Source organism: Gigantopelta aegis, chromosome 7 (assembly GCF_016097555.1).
Source record: "Gigantopelta aegis isolate Gae_Host chromosome 7, Gae_host_genome, whole genome shotgun sequence".
Classification (NCBI taxonomy): domain Eukaryota; kingdom Metazoa; phylum Mollusca; class Gastropoda; order Neomphalida; family Peltospiridae; genus Gigantopelta; species Gigantopelta aegis.
In genome coordinates this window covers 19589395-19610867 of record NC_054705.1, presented here as the reverse complement: position 1 = coordinate 19610867, position 21473 = coordinate 19589395, and the positions used below count along the sequence as shown (strand labels likewise).

The 21473-nt window shown below is 36.1% G+C and overlaps 1 protein-coding gene across 1 annotated transcript in view; it reads left to right on the top strand.

Moving 5' to 3' along the window:
• Positions 1-1103: 1103 nt before the first annotated feature.
• LOC121377952 (E3 ubiquitin-protein ligase UBR5-like) overlaps positions 1104-21473 on the top strand; it is a 102428-nt gene continuing 82058 nt past the window's right edge. The window contains 8 exon segments of the mRNA XM_041506045.1: positions 1104-1260; positions 6645-6771; positions 9807-9883; positions 14079-14201; positions 16105-16270; positions 18017-18076; positions 19160-19394; positions 20742-20956. Of these exon segments, the coding sequence (XP_041361979.1) occupies positions 1199-1260; positions 6645-6771; positions 9807-9883; positions 14079-14201; positions 16105-16270; positions 18017-18076; positions 19160-19394; positions 20742-20956 (1065 nt within the window). The 5' untranslated portion in view covers positions 1104-1198.

Genomic DNA, 21473 nt, shown 5'->3' with positions numbered 1-21473 from the left:
GCTGAGGTGTCTGCCCAGGACAGCGTGCTTGAACGTTAATTGGATATAAGTGCGAATATAAGTTGAAATGAATTGTATACCCAGAACAGAATGCTTAAATCTTAGCTGGATATATGTTATAATGGATGGCCATTTTCTCGTGCTTTGTATTACTTCTAAAACTGACGTTTGTTATTAACCAGCTACCATAGTACCCACCACTATAGATATTCAAATGACTACTCCCATCCATCCATCCATCCATCCAGTCCATCCATCCATCCACCCACCAATCCATCATCCATCCATCCATCCATCCATCCATCCATCCAATCCCTTCCATCCATACATCCATCCATTCTTCCATCCATCCAATCCCATCTATCCATTCATTCATCCATCCAACCCATCTCTCCATCGACCATCCCATCCATCCATCCATCCATCCATTCGCATCCATCCATCTATCCAATCCCTTCCTTCCATTTATCCATCCATCAATCAATCCATTCATCCAACTCATCTATCCATCGACTACCCCATCCATCCATCCATCCATCCATCCATCCATCCATCCATCCATCCATCCATCAATCAATCCACCCAATCCCTTCCATCCATCCTTCCAACACTTCCTCCCTCCCTTCATCCATATATCCATCCATCCTTGCGCCTGAACAGAAAGCTGAGCTGTATGACTCAATCTCATTAAAATTGGCTCCACTATTACATGTGGTAGACCCAGTAGAGCTAATTTTAATAAGATTTTGTGTGACTAGGATACTGTGTCTGGGCCCTGTTAAGATACGAACACGAAAATGCTTTACAATTCACCATGAGAAGGCTACATTTTCTCAGTTCACTAACCCGTTAATTGTGTTTTGAATTCACAGCCCAAAATCCTTTGATAGTATTCGAGAATTAAGTTTACATTAAAACGAAAAGGTTATTTATCATTATCAGTATCATCAGTATCAGCATCATCATTACCGTAAGCATCACAACCACAACCATCGTCATCAGCGGCATCCTCTATGTGGAAAACATTCTTTCGACTACTGTGGATCTCCTAACAAAAGGAGGAAAATACGGAACTGATAAATGGAAAAAGAAGATGGCGACTTTTTAATTGAGCGCACTGCAGGCGTTTGATCGTACAATTTAACTTATTTCTGTTTTCTATTAAATATAAATTTGTTTTTCCTTTTTGTAAATTGAAATGACATCTCTTCATTTTATCGTTCAACCACTTCCCGGAACGGATGATCAATTAAATGACAGGTAATTTGATAGCTTTTGTTTTAACACCAGACCTGTTTATCCTGAAATCCCGACGAGAATGTACGTGGTATGATGAGGTCACTTTCAGACAATGAATAATGTAGAAAGTATACCATGTTGTGTTCAATAAGGCTTTGTTTATTTATCAGTGCCCTCGTTTATGTTTGATTGGACAGCGAAGATTTGTAAATAAAATATATTTATATGTACAGGGCTACTGCTAGTATTAGACTTTTTCAAAATAATCCACTAGACACATAATCGCACAATGATGCTAAGTGGTATTTCTAAAAAAAAATAAAAAAATAACAAATCCTCTAGTCCTCACCAGAACAGAACTTGGTATGTACTATGCTGTCTGTTGGATACTGCATATAAAATTTGCCGGTCATGGCATGGTGGCATGTTTTCTCGCATATCTGTGTGGTCTTTAACCGTACATGTACGACACCATATAATAAAAGTATAAACAATTAAAATTTGTTTAATACATCAATGTATAAAATATTCCTTATTGATTAGGGATGTAAATTTTCCACAGATTCACAGATTTCCGACTTTTTTGTGGTCATTTACAATTCACAATCATTCGTTGTCTACTGTTTTACACACTGTAACACAGGGCTCGAACTTAATCAAGTTAATGATGGCACCGACAGCAATTGCTGTTATTTAGATATAAATTGCCATAGGTTGGGAGCATCACCACCTCAATGATAGCAAAATGTTTACACCAAGTATATACATTAGCTGCCAGTCTTATTTATTTGCTGCAAAAGTCTTTTATTTTAAAATGCTTTTGCCAGCTTTAAATTACAGTCGGTGGGCTATTTCATGTTTTTAAATTACTGTGGGAGACCAATTCTTATGTTCAAGCCCTGTTACAGACGATTTACATAGCACAAGCACCTTTTTTTTTTTTACCATGCCCTTTGCTTCAGATTTTTGTACTTTTTTGGTTTACATCCCTGATACGGTTAAACGTCAATCACAGGCATTCATTTTGCTGTTCAAACTCATCAAAGTACATGTTTATGTACAAATACCATTTGATTAAACTAGGTTTCAACGTTACAGAAAAAAAGAACAAACATATTTTAAAGCAGACAAGTTAAAAAGTACAACTACCAGCCCGACGGGCGATCTATCTTTTTCTAATAACCATTTGTTTTTTGTTGGGGTTTTTTTTCATCGAATCTGTGACTCCGGGTGGTTTCAGTCAAAGATTACAAATATTATTTAAATGGATTATCCTGAGTTTTCAGCAATAGCAAGACTTCTGTTTGTTCCTTCCAACAGAATAAAGACATAATGATTTTTCCTGTTTTTTTAAATCTTAAAATGTTTTATATACATTTGGAATGTCGTTTGACAGAATTGTTCGAAAATTTGTTTGCCTGTTGGAAGAAATATAGTTATTTCCCTAGAAATTTGGCAAGGCATGGTAGACCAAACACTTTTGGGGCATTTTCACCATTTTAGGGGCACTTGTTTTTCATTAAAAATACACAAAAATTAATTGAAATAAACATTAATGTAATTTATGTGCTTGCTTTAATAAATGAATGGCAAAAGATATAAAAGGCATATTTTATTTAATTAATAATACCTTTTTGGGTGTTTTATAAAGGCAATTTTAGAATTAATTAGTGAAAAAGGCTTGTTTAATCTCAGGGCAGCATGGTGCTGATTAAGGCAAGATGGTGCTAGACTATTGAGGCATGGTGCTGCACCATGCTAAAGCAAGCTAGGGAAAACACTAAAATAATAAATGTGTACATAAAAATATAAAATATTTCTTTTTTTAGATTTAATAGAATTAGGACATGACTAATCATTTCAGGTTTTTTCCACCTTGTAAATGGATGTCTGTTCTTGAAAGTTTCTGTTATTGTAATCTAAATGACCATTTGTGTTGAGGTCTACCTACCTACCGTACTTAGTACACTGTACTGTCAGTGTTTGGCCAGTATCCCAGTTGGATACTAACATTTCAAAATCTGGTATCCCACCTGAGAATTTAGTATCCCACTTAAATGAAATTCATAAATAACATCGTAGAAAACTTGGACGACACTGTTACTTTCATTGTTTCAGCAAAAAATAAAAATGCAGGATTAAAAAAAATCAACAGCATTATATGGTATTCCGGTGGGATACTGGGTTATTGAAGTCTGGTATCCAAAATTAAATTCTGGGATATCGGGATACCGTTAATCTCGAACACTGACTGTACCATACTTAAATTTTCATATAGAGTACTGTAGGTTGGCGATATTGCCAACTCCTTTTGGATTTATACATGTAAGCCACTCTCCATAACATTGACCTATACTGACAGCCATAGAAAACGCAGCACCAACTCAAGTCTCATTAAATCAGTGAAAGTAGCAAGCAAATTCTATATTTCATTAAGACTACTAGATTAATTATTGACAAAAACCACGTTGATTGGGTACAAGTTTATCATTTTTACTGACATATATTCACTTAAATGTTTTATAAATACATGAAATAAAGTTCATATATGAATCGGTAAATATTATTTTTGTGGGATTTTGTAATTTTTATGATATTTTTTAAAGTCCGTTAATGGCGATTAAAATTAGGCAAAAAATAGAAAAAGTTGTATTTACTTACGGGCATTTGTGGGTAGCTGTCCAGTATTTATGTCCATTATTCCTGATAACAGTGGTTTTCTGACCAGAATTTTTTTATGAAAACGAACTACGATTCATATTGCAATATTTGGTGATTTTCATTATTGGTAAAATTATAAGATTTATAATAAAATTAGCTATCATCCCTGAAAATGACCGCGACGTGCCGCCATTGTTGTCAAACAAAAATACTTACCGAAAACCACTTTTTGAACTCAAAATTCCAAGCTTCCGGTGAGTGTTGTGTGCAAAACAGCGGGAAATATGAATTGGGGAATGTACTGTATACAGTGTACAGTATGTCGACTGGCGTGACGTCGAGATATCTCGCAGTAGTCAGGTTAACCAGCATTTATTGTGCGTGGGATGCCAAACAGAATTTCTGGTAATGTGGTACAAAATGTCAATATCGGGTGTGCCCACCATGGGCATCCGGTATAGCAGCACAGCGACGTCTCATGGAGCAGATGACCCTTCTGTCGTAGGCTGTGTTGGAGTCTCACAATCGTAGAGTTGTGGCAATTGAATCTATGGGCCACTTCCCTCGCCTACAAGCCGGCTCCTGTGGCTCGTTCCCTCTCAATGCCAGAAAGTTGCGGCATCGTGAACGTCATTGCAATACATTTAATTACCCGGCTTTATAACTGTAGAACTGGTAAGTACTGTACAGTGCCAGTGGCATGACTTGCATGTGCGTTTTGGAGATTTTCGAGAATTCTGCTCCCGAACATGCTTCAGCATGTGCATAAAGTACGCTTTGACGTGACCTTCCATCTCGTTACATTCATTCTACCCTGTATTTCAGACCTCATCTCAAAAATAAAAAATGAGCCAAATAAATGAGTTCTGCGTTTTCTATGGCTGTCAGTATATTTGTTTTAGTAGGCGATTTAAGCATACAATTATGAACTATATGGTAGTGGTCCAGGCTAGCTGGTAGGAAGCTGGCTGTTGTGTATACATTATGTTTTAGTGGCTAGTGTTAACTGGAATAAATCCATCAGCTATTGGCTGTGCCGCCTCTGCCACACACCCCACTTGAAGAATATGTACAGCAGTTTTTTTGCACTAAACTGTATAAATAACATTTGATAAAAATATGTTTTGTGCACCCTATCATAACCGTAACATCTCTGAAGTACATATGTTTTCAAAATTATGAAAAAAGCATTTCGTGGCATTAAAAATACCAGGAATGGGAATGAATGTTTAACGACATCCCAGCACCAAGAATGGGGGTGACCATGAACACTTTGGATGTACATAAATGGATAATCTAAACGATAAAATAAAATTAATTAATGTCTGATTTCAAGTTTCAAAAACGTCTCTAATACTAGTGAAAGATACACTTTAGTGTTTTAAGATTAGAGTCTGTCTCTTTAATTTAACAAACTAGTATTAATTATCTAGATATATATAGCCAGAGAGAGAGGTTATTACCAGAGTGTTTCGGTATTGTTAATGTCATATATTAGGAATAAAAATTGTATTATGTGAGTCTCTGGCGAGCATAATACATTATTTTTATTCCTAATATATTAACGATACCGAAACATACAAGGGTAGTAATCTATTTATCATATAATCTCAAATTTAATACATGTTTTTGTAAAGTGTACACGCAACTTTAATTCCAGTCCGCTGTTACTAGATATTCAAATGACGTTAGACTATGTGACGCAGTGTCTTTTTGAATGGAAATGATGTCATTTGGGATATATCCTTACATAAAAATAAACTAGTGCTTAACATTTTTTGTTTTCTGAATGCTGAACAGCTTTCAGTATATGGTTGCCGTTGAAATGTCTTTTGTTTGATGACTTACGAATGCATATGTCAATTATGGTGTGTCACCCTGGTACATATGCTTAAATGTCAATAAATATATTGCCGTGACCTCAATCAATTTACATCTAATTTGCAAAGTTATCAAATTCTTAAAGTATGTGATCTGAAAAATGTGACATACTTTGATTGCACTGAAAATGTAAGATATTATATGATTGATATATTTTCGTTAACAAAATTATTTTCCATTTGGTTGATCTGACCATTTTAGAAATGGAAATAACAAGGAGTCAGATTTAATAAACAAAATTAGTACTATCACCAACTTAATCTATTCATTATTTATTATTGATGATCAACTTACATCTTCATTTAAGACACAGACTAATGTACATGCAGGCTGAAACATTACCAGTAAGCTGCATGTATTTAATTTTAAAGTATTCTTGTACCTGCTAATATGTGTGTATTTATATAGTGTACAGACTGATTAATGTCAGGGGCCTAGCTTCCATATACACAGATTTCTCATTCCAGCCAGTGCACCATGACTGATACATCAAAGGCCATGGTATGTGTTATCCTGTCTATGGGATGGTGCATATAAAAGATCCCTTGCTGCTAATCTAAAAGAGTAGCCCATGAAGTGGCGACAACGGGTTTCCTCCCTCAGTATCTATGTGGTCCTTAACCATATGTCCGACGCCATATAACCATAAATAAAATGTGTTGAGTGCGTCGTTAAATAAACCATTTCCTTCCATATACGCAGGTATGCTGCTGCGTACCACCTGAGATTACAAATATATATATTTTTGTTTCTGTCTGGGCACAGCCAATAGTGTTTTATTCCATCGCCGAAAAAGGCTGGGTACCACCTGAAGATCCCAAGTTAGGCCCCTGAATGTAATAAGTTTTTTTTTTATTTCTCAGACTTCGTGAGGTAGCCGAGAAGCTTAGTCGCCATGGATTCACAAGTCCGCCGGCGCTCTGTTGCCTTAGAAACCAAGTGATAATTCAGTGTGTGATTGGACCTCATCACATTGCCTTGCTGCTACAGGTATGTGTTAATAGGATCTAGCATTGTTGTCAGTTATAGATACAACAGTTCCAACCTGAGGGACAAAAGCGTTTGTCCCGAAGGTTTGAATTGCCTTATCTATATCTCATAATAGTGATTGATTCTTTTTCTTGCCCATTTAATTACAGTAACAAAACATTAATTTTGTAAGCAACATACGGTTTGTTTATTGTAGAACGATTCGTAAACATTTCACCTACAAACAGTAAAACACAATGACATAAAAATGTAACAACTTAAAGATAAATATAAAGTTGAAAATATTAATTTATTTAAATATTGTTAAAACATTGATACAACATGAAATGGCAAACAGAATTCTGAAAAACATGAGTTATGACGACAATTGTCATAAAACATGAGTTATGATGTCACACGTATGTAGAAATTGTCCAGCACCGGGATGCTAGACAGATTTATCTAGCACTGTTCAAAAGCTGGCTAATTCAGTCCAGTAGGCAAGAATATAAGACTGCATCATATATAGTCATGTGGGATAGAAAAAGTACACCCAAGTTGGTGGAAATTTCGACTCAGGACGAGGCTTGCTGAGTCCCATGGTTGAAATTTCCACCACTGAGGGTGTACTTTTTCTATCCTGCATGACCGCATATGATGGAGTCTCTCATTCATTCGGTAAACAAATCATTATTTTACAAGAAAGAACATAGATGGCTGAACAAGTAACTTTTTTTATTTGACCATTTTATCATATAAATAAACTACACTACTGTATCATATTTGCTGTGTTTCTTTCACGTGTTAAATAAAATTTAACACTACAAATTAACAAGATAGTTTTTATATTAATTTATAATGAAGATTTTAATCACAAAATATTAATTTAAAACACTGTTTAATGACCTATGGCCACCATCTCACATTAATCAGGGGTGACAATTCTCCTCAGATTAGCTGTTTTCCTCTCGTGGAACATTGCGTTTCCTCTCATTTTCATCGTCCTTTCCTCCAGAATGTGTCGGATGGCACAGATTTTAACCTAGGATTTCATGAATTTCCGGGACCCCTCTAGATTTCCTCTTTTTACAGTTCACCAATTCCCACCCCTGATTAATATGACGTCATATATTACTAAAGTCATTTTAAATACAAGGGCGTGATATGCCATGTAGGATAGCTTCTTACATAGCTTTCTTTCATGGGATAGAAATATACATATATACATGAGGATGAGAGAATAGTACATTTACCTTTGAGTTAGTAACACGTGCAGGACTCAGAATATCGGTGAAAAGCAGTCCCGAGACCTAGCAGGTGAAATAAGTATACATCTGCTAAAGCCACGAGAAAAATTGCAGCAGGTCAGTTTTAGGGCGGGATGTGGGACCAGTGTAAAATGCTTGCTTAATGTGTGATCGGTCTAGGGTCGATCCCCGTTGGTGGGCCTTTTGGGCTATTTCTCACTCTAGCCAGTGCACCACGAATGGGATATTGAAGGCCGTAGTATGTGCTATCCTGTCTGTGGGATGGTGCATATAAAAGATCCCTTGCTACTAATGGAAAAAATGTAGGGGGTTTCATGTCTATGACTGTGTCAAAATGACCATATGTTTGACAACTTTTTCAAGAGATCAGTGTGCTACGATTATCTTATCTGCTGTTTAGCTTGTGATTCTGATGTACTTTAATTTCATAATGCTCTAAAATACATAGGGGCCGGACGTAGTCCAGTGGTAAAATGCTCGCTTAGTGCGCAGTCAATCTAGGATCGATCCCCACTGGTGGGCACATTTGGCTATTTCTTGTTCCAACCAGTGCACCACGACTGGTATATCAAAGACCGTGGTATGTGCTATCCTGTCTGTGGGATGGTGCATACAAAAGATCCTGTGCTGCTAATTATCGAAAAGAGTAGCCCATGAAGTGGAGACAGCGGGTTTCCTCCCACAATATCTGTATGGTCCATGACCATCTGACGCTATATAACCGTAAATAAAATGTGTTGAGTGGGTCGTTAAATAAAACATTTCCTTCCTAAAATACATCTCGCAGGTCCTAAGTTTTCACACAAAACTCTCCTTCACCCATCATGGATCACCCTGTATATTTCCAAATTAGCCAATTGTTAATTTTCAGTGTTTGAAATAAGCCCTTCTCCGTTTGTCATAACAAGTAAAAAATCGGACATGCAAAATGTACCTCAATAGTTGTCCAGTGGACAAGTAAAAATGTTCAGTTCAGTTTAATTTTGAGCACTCAAAAATACGGTCCTTATACTTTAATAAAACAAAACATTTATTTGGACAAGTGTAAATATTGCTGGACAAGTAGATTTTTCGATGTATTTGTCAGATGAACAAATAAAAATTTCTATTGCTGATTTTTATACAAAGTGGCTATATTTAGTCTTTGGCTAATCAAATATATTGCTTAAATTAACCACATTTTAATAATTTAGAAGGAAATACTTTACATCATTACATTATCATTATGTATGCCTAGCTGACTTCGGCCTTTATAAGGCTGCATTAAATCGCTCCTTATAGTTCAGATTACATAAAGTTTTATTAAATTGATTTTAATTTACTCCCATGTAACATCAATTGCTTCTATTTACCACATACATGTGTAATACATGTTGTTTAGAAAATTACATGATCATACAGTGGAGGATTTAGCTCAGTCGGTTGAGTGCTCGCTTGAGGTGCTTGTGTCGCAGGATTGAATCACCTCAGTGGATCCATTCAACTGATTTGGTTTTTTTTTTTCTCATTCCAACCAGTGCACCACAACTGGTCAAAGTGTATGGTATGTGCTTTCCTGTCTGTCAGAAAGTGCATATTATAAAAGATGCCTTGCTGCATTAGGAAAAAAATGTAGCGTGCTTTCTCTGATTACTGTGTCAGAATTACAAAATGTTTGACATCCAGTAGTTGATAATGAATTACTCTATGTGCTCTAGTGATGTCGTTAAACAAAAGAAACTTTTAACTTTTGGTGATACAGCTTGTTTTATTTAATACTTTCAGACTTTGTTTTATTTATTTTTTCAGGATGGACGCGTTTGTCGGATTCCATTCTCTGTGGCTACTGATCGTTTGGATTTGAATAAAGCCACTGACAGCAAAGTGTATGTTTACTGATATAGTACAATATTATTTACTAGTAACAAATACATACGTTGTAGGGCCCATATTTTCGAAGCGAATGTAGACTACGGAATCGTAAAATCATTATAAACTATGACATCACTGTGGCATGTGCAGTAGTGACGTCACAACCTACAATGTTTATTACATTTCTTAGTCTAAGATGGATTCATAAATATGGGCCCACGCCGCTGAAAATTGTGAGAACTATCATTTCATTCACACATTCGGACAAATCTAATTTTGCATAACCTATTTTTTGTTTGGTCAAAATTCAGGAAATCATTTACATGGACATAAAGGGTTATGCAAATTCTCAAATCTTAGAGGCCTTGAAGCCAATTTCACAAAACATTGTAACTTTACGTCTGCTACTAGCAGTTATACCGGTCAAAAGTTTGCATGTGTATTGGCGTCCATTTCACATAGAAAATTACATCATTGTGAAAGATGGAGCATTTTAAGGACGAAAGAAAATGAAATAATTGTATTTCAGACTATAATTGTTATACTTTTAATAGTACTAAGAGTTGTGGTTTAGTCGTAGATTTACGTTTACGTGCAAAACTAGGCTTACGATGTTTTGTGAAATTGGGCCCTGGACCCCACTTAATGAACGAATCTTAGCTAAAGCCTTAAATGTTAATTGTAGTGACTTAAGGTCAGTTTTAAATGGCACTGTAAACTTTACAGTTGTTCCACGAAGCAACCGTACGGTAGTCGAAAGTGTCCCTTTAATGATTAAAATTTTCTTTGCTAAGAAGTGTGAATTAGTTGAATAATAAATTGGTTAGCGACTTTTAGGAAACATCTTGGATGTATTCATTGGTATCGGACATTCATCAATTTGTCAGTTTATTTGCTAAGCGATAATGACCAAATGCATAAGACATGAGAGTTATCTCCTGTATTTTCGTTAACGGTCATATGGCCTAGAATGTTTTTCCTCAAACTCTTGAGTTTCATAAAAGGTATTTGGTATATATTTGATCCATTTTTATACAAAAAGTTTGTATTCTTCTTACATGGCTGTTAACTGTCCGTCGTGAGACGGATTTCCGTCGTCAGAGAAATTGTAGAAATTATGTTTTCAGTCAGGTTTTTTTTGTTTTTTTTTTTAAATGAGAATCACTTCGGCCGTTTTCGGTTTCCATAATGTCAACCCGATCGCTTCGGATGTTTTCTTTGCCCCACTGACCCCCTTTAGGGACCCATCCCAGACTATAAACTACTATACATTTTGGGGCCAGTGAACGGCCCCATTCCCCTAACGTAAATTCCCAATCCAATATCAAACTTTTCCCCAATTAGACCCTTCGACCCAACAGTTTCCCAATAAAGATTCCCAAAGTTGCTCTTATTGTGGACACTTGAACTCATAATTTTTTTTACAAATTTAGCTAATTGTATGTTTTTTCAAAAATGACATCGAAAAAGTTTCGTTTTGGTTTTCCGATTGATTATGAACACGTGACGAACAACTCTGACCTGGATATGCAAATTAGGTGTATCCTGTTTTGATACAGTCTGTTGTATCATGGTTTTTAGTAATAATGCCTACATTCACATTGTCTGATATAATATATTTTTGGTAGAAGAATATAACTTTTTGTTTTAATCCATCCATTTGCGTTAACACATATTTGGGATCTATCGCAACACGTCCAATCCGCTATTTACGGATATAGAAAGTAAAAGTATTGACTTAATGTGCATCCTGCACTACCATTTGCTGTGCTATTTTAAGCAGACGATCTTATTTTGTAAAAGGGTGTGTACATCTGTTTCGTACTTTTTTTCTTCAGATTTTTAATTATTATTATTTAAAAAAAAAAAAAAATCATGTTTGGTACGGTTTTTGTAATTAAACCCCCCTAAAAAAAAAAACGTTACTACAGTAGTTGTAAATTAAGTGAAAAAAAACCCCCTAATTTAAATGTGCTACTCACTCCCTTTGAAGTAATGGCCGTACCCGATGTCACACCATGTGACGAACAGCACATGCGAGTTTGAACACTGTTACAATGTAATAGTTCTGCTGGGAGATTATTAGATTGCATATTATAGATATTGAGACTTAATAAAATTGATCCGGTGAAAAATTAACCAGTGGTATGTTCTTTATTATTTACGATTGAATAATGGGTTCATTCGACGTGCACTACTCAACTACTCAACGTGCACTAAGGAGAGTAGGAATTATGGGATGTGTGACAAAACGTAATGGGGGGGGGGGGGGGGGGGGGGGGTGTTATTGTGCAACGTAATGTTAATTAATAAAGTATGCATCCAGTCATTGCCGTTTTATTTTAACATGTATGTATTGCTAAAGACCCCAAAGTAAAATATGACATGGTCACAAAACGTTACACGAGCGAGAGGGGTATTAAAACTGCAAGATTTTGCGTTACGTATTGTTAAATGGACACAAAGATCAACAGAGGACTATTCAAAGTTAGCGTAATGCAGTATCAGATATTGGCTTTTACCCCAATTTTTTACGACCATAATGAATTTGCAATAAGACTACGGCGACCCGATGTAAATGTATTTGAATATTTGATTTGCCGTCCATTAGCTGGCGGTCAAGCCTAAATAAATAATATCAAGTAATAATGCAAACTTTAAAAAAAATGTCCGTAGCTTGTGAAAGAACACCCCAGCAAATGTCATCGTAATAGGACTATATTCATTAATATAGGTTCACTGCAGGACCCATCAAATTAATGTTTTTGTCCAATAAAAAAAAAAAAACAAGGTTTGGGTTGGGAGAAATACATGTTTAAAGTGGACTACAATTGTCATGTAAAACACTACCATTTTGAATGGTGATATAATCATGGCACTGACATCTGCCATCTAAACCCCCAACCAGGGCAATGCCCTGTACCTTGAAATTTCAGTCAGAACATTTTACTTTTGTTAACAGCCATGTTCTTAGAAAATGATTAAATCATCATCTAATTGCCATTTGACATCTAAATTAGTGGCTTACAACTGCAGGGCTCAAACTTAACGATGACACTAGCCGCAATTACTGTCGTTGAGATAATTGCCGTAGGTAGAGATCATCACCGACGGCACTTTTGCGCCATAGGTAAAACTCCCCAACAATGGCAAAATGTTTGCACCTTGTGTATATTAACTGCCAATATTCAACACTTACTCGTTTCAATGTCTATATACAACATAATAACCTTTCAATCATGTTTATTTGCTGCAAATGTCACTTTAAAATGTATATTGCCAAAGGCAGGCTCGAAATTGACATCGGGTGGCCGTTTCAGCCATGGCAATTATTTAAAAAATTGTCGTTGGAGACAAATTCTTAAGTTCAAGCCCTGATCTGTCTTGTACCAATTGTAAATTTTCACTGTATGACAATAGTAAGCTATGCCATGTTGTTTAGCAAGCTGGCGATCGTAGACAAAAATTATGGTCACGATTTATAGGCATTTACGGTGATAGTAGTGCTAAGGTAGCTTTGTTGAATGAGGCCCTGAGTTGTATGTTGTTTAACACATTCATACATGCTTTGATATTCAGTTACAATACAAGGAGAGTATTCTTTACCAATGATTATATTTATATAAATGCATGTGTATACAGTGAAACGTGTCAAAACCAGACCCTGAACAAACCAGAATCCTGTCAAAACTGGCCATGGTTCATGGTTCCGAATAATCTAAATTCTACAACACATCTAAACATCAGATACTGACCAAAGTTTTGTAGAGATCTGATAAAATGTACATTGTATTTAGGTATTAATCTATGGCATGCAGGCAGAATTGTGATTTACAGAAAAAAAATTGGTCCATAATTATAATAAAACATTATTCAATTACAAAACCAAAAAACGTCTGAACCATATAAGTGAGAGAAAAAACCAAGTGTTCTTTGCACTAATTTTGCTAAGACTGACATAATGACAGTGAATTTCACAACTACAAAATAAGCATTTATAGGAAAACAGAAATATTCGGGGGTCTGTGAAAATATAACCGCCAAATAATAGCTTTATATAACCAGGATGGGTTCAAGAATAAATGCTTGAAGATTATACTCTCATTATATATATATATATATAAAATTTATATTGAATAGAAGAAATCCTTCATGAACAGACCAAAGTGGTTCGTATATATTAAATGTGGATACTGTGTGTTTGTGCAGGTCAAAGCCAGCCAAAGTCGAGAAGAATGATCGTGCAAGTAACCGCAGCGCGACGCTGGTTGTGGAGAGTCCACTCGTGCTGGTGTCAGATGCTCTCAGCACCGGGTCGTCGCAACCTGCAGGGTAGGTTTCAGAACAGTCAATACAGGGCATGAGACTAATTAAAAAAACATCTTGTCGTTTAAGGGGAACTGTCACTGTTGCTCCCCAGGCTCGGGACCTAGCCCAGTGGTAATGCCTGCAGTCAGTGTAGCATCTATCCCCGTCGGTGGCCCATTGGGCTATTTCTCGTTCCAGCCAGTGCACCACGACTGGTATATCAAAGGCCGTGATATGAGCTATCTTGTCTGTGGGATGGTGCATATAAAAGATCCCTTGCTACTAATCAAAAAAAGTGGCCCATGAAGTGGCGACAGCAGGTTTCCTCTCTCAATATCTGTGTGGTCCATAACCATATGTCTGATGCCATATAACCGTAAATAAAATGTGTTGAGTACATCGTTAAAACATTTCTTACTTTCTTGCTCCCCATCACTGTATTGAGACTAGTTCAAGGAGTGTAGTTTTTACTTCCACTTAGCATGTGAATTTTATAAATAGTCTGGGCTCGCCCAGAGCATGGCCAAATTAACCAGTTGCTATTTTTTTATATATACAAAGTGGCTACAACATTTAGTTTTTGGCTAATAAAATATTCCTTAAATTAACCACATTTTGTTAATTTTCATTCCAATGTGAGCCACGATATTACCACAAAAGGATGACATATATCCGTGTTCAGTTTGGTAATATCTTAAATGACTCCCCATTATCTTAAATTAGGGGAGCAAATAGATCATTCCCCTCCCATTTATTTTCATGGTAATGCCTTGAGCTAGCACTGCCATTTCGCCAAATTTGCCAGTTCTGAATTTTGAAAACAGAAATAGATTTTATTTTAATTTGGTGAAATTATTTAATTATTTTTTATCGAATACGATTTTTATGTCAACGAGTGATGTATGAAAAACCATATTTTTACAAATTGCGAAGCAGTGAGTGAAAATATGGTTTTCACACATCACGAGTTGACATAAAAATCGTATTTGGGAAAAAACACCATGAAATGGTATATGTATTATATACATCTTTCCCAATTTTTTACAATATCTTTCGCTTTTTTGTATTATCTTTCGCTTATCCAATCGAAAGCACGTAACGCCATGATATATTTCTTCCTATGGAACTTTTCCAGAAAATGTACTTGACCATAGACTTTTAAAAAGAAACTTGAATAAAAATGATCTTTATTAACATTTATTTAATAATACTGCTGTGCAAATATACCTGACAAAGCGATCCTCCAAAAAATTGTACAAAACAAAACGAATTGAACGCCATTAAATTCTTACACTTACACTCAGTGACACTACATTGTGTCATCATTATTTAGCTTCAGATTCAATTTGTTTTAGATATTTTATCGCAATTGCACTTTGTAACCCTTTTTTTATAGGTACAGTTGTTTAAATTACATTTTTATATTTTTCAAATACGATCAGATGCATTGGCAATCATCAGACTTAAATATGAAGAAATGAGACAAAGGGAGATAATTTAATCACATACTAAAGTAACTTTTACAAAAAAGTAAATACGATTTTTATATTTTCACTGTAGCTAAAATACAGAGGAAATAAGACTTTTCACCGGATATCACGTTTATGGTTTCCGTAGATCTATATATTTCATTGTTATGTATATAATAATGGTTGATACTTAACTGACCTGGGCCCAAATCTTTGAAGCTATCTTAGTGCTACAAAATCGTAAAACCATCATAAGCTATGACGTCACTGTGGCATGTACTGTAGTAACATAGCCTACGATAGTTTTGTGGTTCTGTAGCACTAAGATAGCTTCGAAAATCCTCAGCGTGGATGACTAGAGGCATTTAAAGTGTTTGCTCATACCTAACAATTTCTTCCGCTTCTGTGGCAAGCGACCCTTTCTACCCTGTATTATGATATCATTGTTTTTCTCACAGGAGATGGGTAACAACAGCTGTTACTACACGCAACAACAACCAACCACAGAGCTACAATCGCATGCAGCGTACAGTTCATGTCGGCAGAGGTCGAAGGTCAGGGGTGATTGTCGGCGCCAGGCCTTTGGTACCAGCATCTGTGGTTCCTGAAGAACTCATAAATCAGGTACGGTTGAAGATCTGTGGAATATTTACGTCTTTCAACAAACCAAACAAACATCTTGGTGTTGAAATTTGGCAATTGCCTGTACGCCTACTGGCTAAGGGTGACTACACATTGTACAAAGTTACTTGTGCAGCCATCATTTGTATCATTTGCATTATGTTTCCAAATAATAAACCCTTTTTAATGACTAAGATTACATATTAAATAATTAAATACGAATGCAGATATTCCAACCATTACGAATTTAGTGGAATCATTATGAATTTAAAGCACAGATTACACTATTACGATTGTCTTGTTCGAAATTGTTCTGATTTTTAGAAAGAAAATCGTAATTTCGTGTATTTGGTGTCTGATCATATTTTAGAAGGCACAGATGTTGTTAACACCGGAGCAATAGAACTTTTTCCTTCTTCACCGTCAACAGTCGTGGATTGGTTTCCTGCCTTCTTCTTTAAACTTATGGATTCCGAATAGGGAGCATGGCAAGCGTGGTGATATAGAATAAACCAGGCTTGCAATCGGTCTTCCGAACAGCCCTGATGTTTGCCGATTGTGTACGGCCTTGAACTTTACTTTACCAAAATGTCAAAAAACACACTCCTGAGCCATCACTGATAACATTCCTATTTTGGGGGGTGGGATTCCTATTTTTGAAGGCCTGGATTCCTATGACACTCCAACTAGGGTTGGCATCTCTATGAATGAATGAGTCTATATTTAACGACACAAACATTGAGATCGGCTACAACATATTACATACATGTGTTTTTAGTAGCCCAAACTGGTTTTACCTTCCAGTAATTTTATATGTATGAAGCAAAAAACAACACATTAGGAAATGAAATGAATTTTGAGCTTCTTTTAACATTCAGACAAGCAGAAACACAGAGGTTGTGACGTCAATACAGCACACGCCATAGTGACGTCATAGTTTATAATGATTTTAAGAAACAATATTAATTTCAGTCTTTTGAAAGGACTCAGATGTTCAGAACTATCTTAACAAAGAAAGAAAGAAATGTTTTATTTAACGACGCACTCAACACATTTTATTTACGGTTATATGGCGTCAGACATATGGTTATGGACCACACAGATTTTGAGAGGAAACCCGCTGTCGCCACTACATGGGCTACTCTTCCAATTAGCAGCAAGGGATCTTTTATTTGCGCTTCCCACATGCAGGATAGCACAAACCATGGCCTTTGTTGAACCAGTTATAGATCACTGGTCGGTGCAAGTGGTTTACACCTACCCATTGAGCCTTGCGGAGCACTCACTCAGGGTTTGGAGTTGGTATCTGGATTAAAAATCCCATGTCTCGACTGGGATCCGAACCCAGTACCTACCAGCCTGTAGACCGATGGCCTGCCACCGAGGCCGGTCCTATCTTAACAATACTTTAGTTCCAAACCTAAGTAATTTTCTGGAAGCATAACACTAATATTAAATTAACCATGATGATGGTGAAAGAATTTGTATTCCTGTATTGTTAGTTCTTTAGATAATAAACTATATTTTTAATGTTTGCGTTAAAACTGTTTTTAGAAATATAATCACTTGATCATAAATATTGCTAGAAATGATGAACTCTTGTTTTTCTTTTTTTTATTATTATTTTCTTATATATAATTTAAGATTTCAAATGAATTACACTTTCCGTAAAATTTATTGAATAAAAAATAAACAGACCAAAAATGTATTACCTTACTTAATTTGTTTTATATTTATTTTTTGTTTCAGTGCCAGATAGTGCTTCAGGGCAAATCTCGCAATCTGATAATTCGAGAACTACAGAGAACAGTAAGTACTCTGCATATGATCATTGAAAAAACCATCAACTTTCTTTGGACAATCAGTCGTCTCTGTCTTATTTTTCACAGTTAAATTCAATTTATTGCATAGTATCAAACAGTCTGATGTCAGCAAACAGAGGTGCAGGGTTTCTGCCAGGTGTGTAAAAGGGGTATGGCGCCCCTATCCCAAATTGTTTTGCAGATTTTATTTTTTAAAGTTAACCTTTTGACAAAATTAATAACTTATGACTTATCCTTAATGTATGATGTTTTTTTAACCCTAACCCTAAACCTAACCTATTTTCTTTTTGGAGGAGGCCCCCCATCATACTGGATGCATTCAATTCCATAGTGCCATACCCAATTATTTCTTTCTGGCAGAAAAACTTGAGGTAGTTTTGTTTTGCTTGACGGCACCACTGTCACTAACTCCACTTAGCATGTTAATTTCTATGGTATCAATATAGTTACTGTAGTATCTTAAATGGCTCTCCAGAATCTTAAGTTAGGTGAGTAATTAACCTTCTGACTACTGCAGGCGAGATATCACTACACTCACCAGAAAGACTTGTATAACAGGAAACAGAAGACAGAAGACAACTCAGCTTCCTGTATATTTAGGTTTTTGTTTTTCAACTGAAAATAGCTTGTAATTTTGAGTTGAAAAAGTTGTTTTCGGCAAGTATTTTTGCTTGACAACAGTAATTTTCAGGGATCGATAGTTGATTGTGACAGCTAATTTGATAATAAATTCGATCGTTTTACAAACAAAAATCACCAGAAATTGGAATAGAGTTAACACTGTACATTTTGTGTTTCAGAACCTGGATGTGAACATGGCTGTGAACAATGTTGTATGTTTGTTTCAGAATCTGGATGTGAACATGGCTGTGCACAACTTTCTACATAGCCAGAGCTAACACTGTTCATTGTGTGTTTGTTTCAGAACCTGGATGTGAACATGGCAGTGAACAATGTTGTGTGTTTGTTTCAGAACCTGGATGTGAACATGGCAGTGAACAATGTTGTGTGTTTGTTTCAGAACCTGGATGTGAACATGGCAGTGAACAATGTTGTGTGTTTGTTTCAGAACCTGGATGTGAACATGGCAGTGAACAACCTGCTGAGCCGTGACGACGAGGGCGAGGGTGATGAGGAAGACAGCCAGGACTCGTACATGCCAGACGACCTCATCTCCCTCCTCGACAATGGCATCCACTCGGACCACACTGGCGTCATCATCGACGCTGACACCATGTTCAACGAGGACCTCTTCGGATACTCCACACTTAGGAGTCGCGGCTCAGGCACGCGATCCAGATTAGGTAGGTATTTGGGCAAGTCTATAATGGGGTGGGGGGATTAATTTTTAGATAAATGTGTTACCTATTGCTCCAAAGTTAAGTTTTTGCATTTAGATTAGTTTCTCACGCAGTCCTAAATCAACGGAACTTGGTTTATAGTTGCATTTTTTAATGTTCAACTTAGTGTATGTCTAAATTAAACATTTATCAAATTAAAAAAAATTGTTTTTAATTCATTTTAATTTTATGAATTTTACAAACTTTAAGATAGTCTGTCAGGCAACCATCAGTTTTAGAAACATGTATATCTTTAATATTACAACGTGAAAAATGTGATATAGTAAAATGGTAAGTATGCTACAACCAGTATAATGGTTTTCATAAATGGCAATGATATAGATCATGTTTATATTAATGTATTAGATCATATGTATGACGCCATATAAGCGTAAATAAAATGTGTTGTGCGTGTCGTTAAATAAAACATTTCCTTCCTTAGATCATGAAAATGTGTCATTTGAAGGCTAGTTAAATTTTATTTAAGCTCATTTTGATTAGTCCTGCTGACAGTGATTTTAATGGATTAGATAATGAAAATGTGTTATTTGAAGGCTAGTTAAATTGAATTTAAACTTATTTTAATTAGTCCTGCTGACAATGATTTTAATGTATTAGATCAGGAAGGAAATGGTTTATTTAACAACACACTCAACACATTTTATTTATGGTTATATGGTGTCTGAGAATATTAGATCATGAAAATGTATTAGATCATGAAAATGTATTCGATCATGAAAATGTATTAGATCATGAAAATGTATTCGATCATGAAAATGAGTTATTTGAAGGCTAGTTAAAATTAATTCAAGCCTATTTTGATTAGTCCTGCTGACAATGAGTTTTAAGCTAAGTTTCAATCCAGGGGTGACATATACTTTAAAGGCATATTGTCACAGACCACTGACCTATTTAATGGCCCAACAAAGTATTACCTGAATAAATATAATTTGATTTGTCCCTAAATGTACTTTATTCAACCATCTTCATAACCACCATACTCCATTTATTAATGATATTTTGTAAAAATATTTGAATTATGGCAATGGTCCATAATTCAAAAACTAAAATTGCCGAGTTGGTTGGCATGGATTTCACTCCATCGTGGTTCAGTTAAGATGATGCGATAGCTAGATTTAGTTTCCAACAATTAATGTAGTTTTTATTTATTATCCATTTTTAGAGAAATATTTGTTCACCGTGTTTGACTATATCATAACAAAGCAGCTATAACTTCCTGCTAGTAGCTAGTGCCATAGGATGGATTATTAACAGCTATTGTCAGTGACCGACATTTCTAACCATTTACAGGTGATCGTGAACTGGATCGAGATCGGGAACGAGAATCCATTTTCCGCATCCGAGACCGACGCCGAATTGAATCGTCGTTCCGCGACGACACGCTGAAACCATTGGACCGCGACAAAGAGAGCAACCTGAGTTCTGACGGCCAGAAGAAGACGTCACCTCCGTCGCAGTCCCCACTCGTACTCGGGGAGGAGCTTGTGTGGTGGACAGATCAAACGGTATGGTGTAGGGCTTCAAGATTGCTTAAAGAATTTATTTCTTTTCAACATTACCTGTCTTCAACAAGTGCACCCCCCCCCCACTCAAGTGGTCTGGTCCGAACATCCTAACAGCCAATGGGATGGCCTAAAATTCTTCACTGTATGCTCCCTGTAGTTCCGGTCATGTGACTTTAACTTCCTTCTTTTTGTCTTCGCTGCCGGATCCTGATGTCTTTTCTTTTTAGTCAAACTTTTTTTCTTTTTCGTCTTACACTTACAGTTTTCTCAAATTTGTTTGATATTTAAGAGGGCATATTGGCAATATAACAGGTATCAAAACAAGCATTATGTCTGATAACCCATGTACCACAAAATACAGACCTGGTTACGACATGGGGTGGGACATAGCCCAGTGGTAAAGCATTTGCTTGATGCATGGTCTGTCTAGGATCGATCCCCGTTGGTGGACTCATTAGGCTATTTCTCGTTCCAGCCAGTTCTCCACAACTAATGTAACAACGGCCTTGGTATGTAC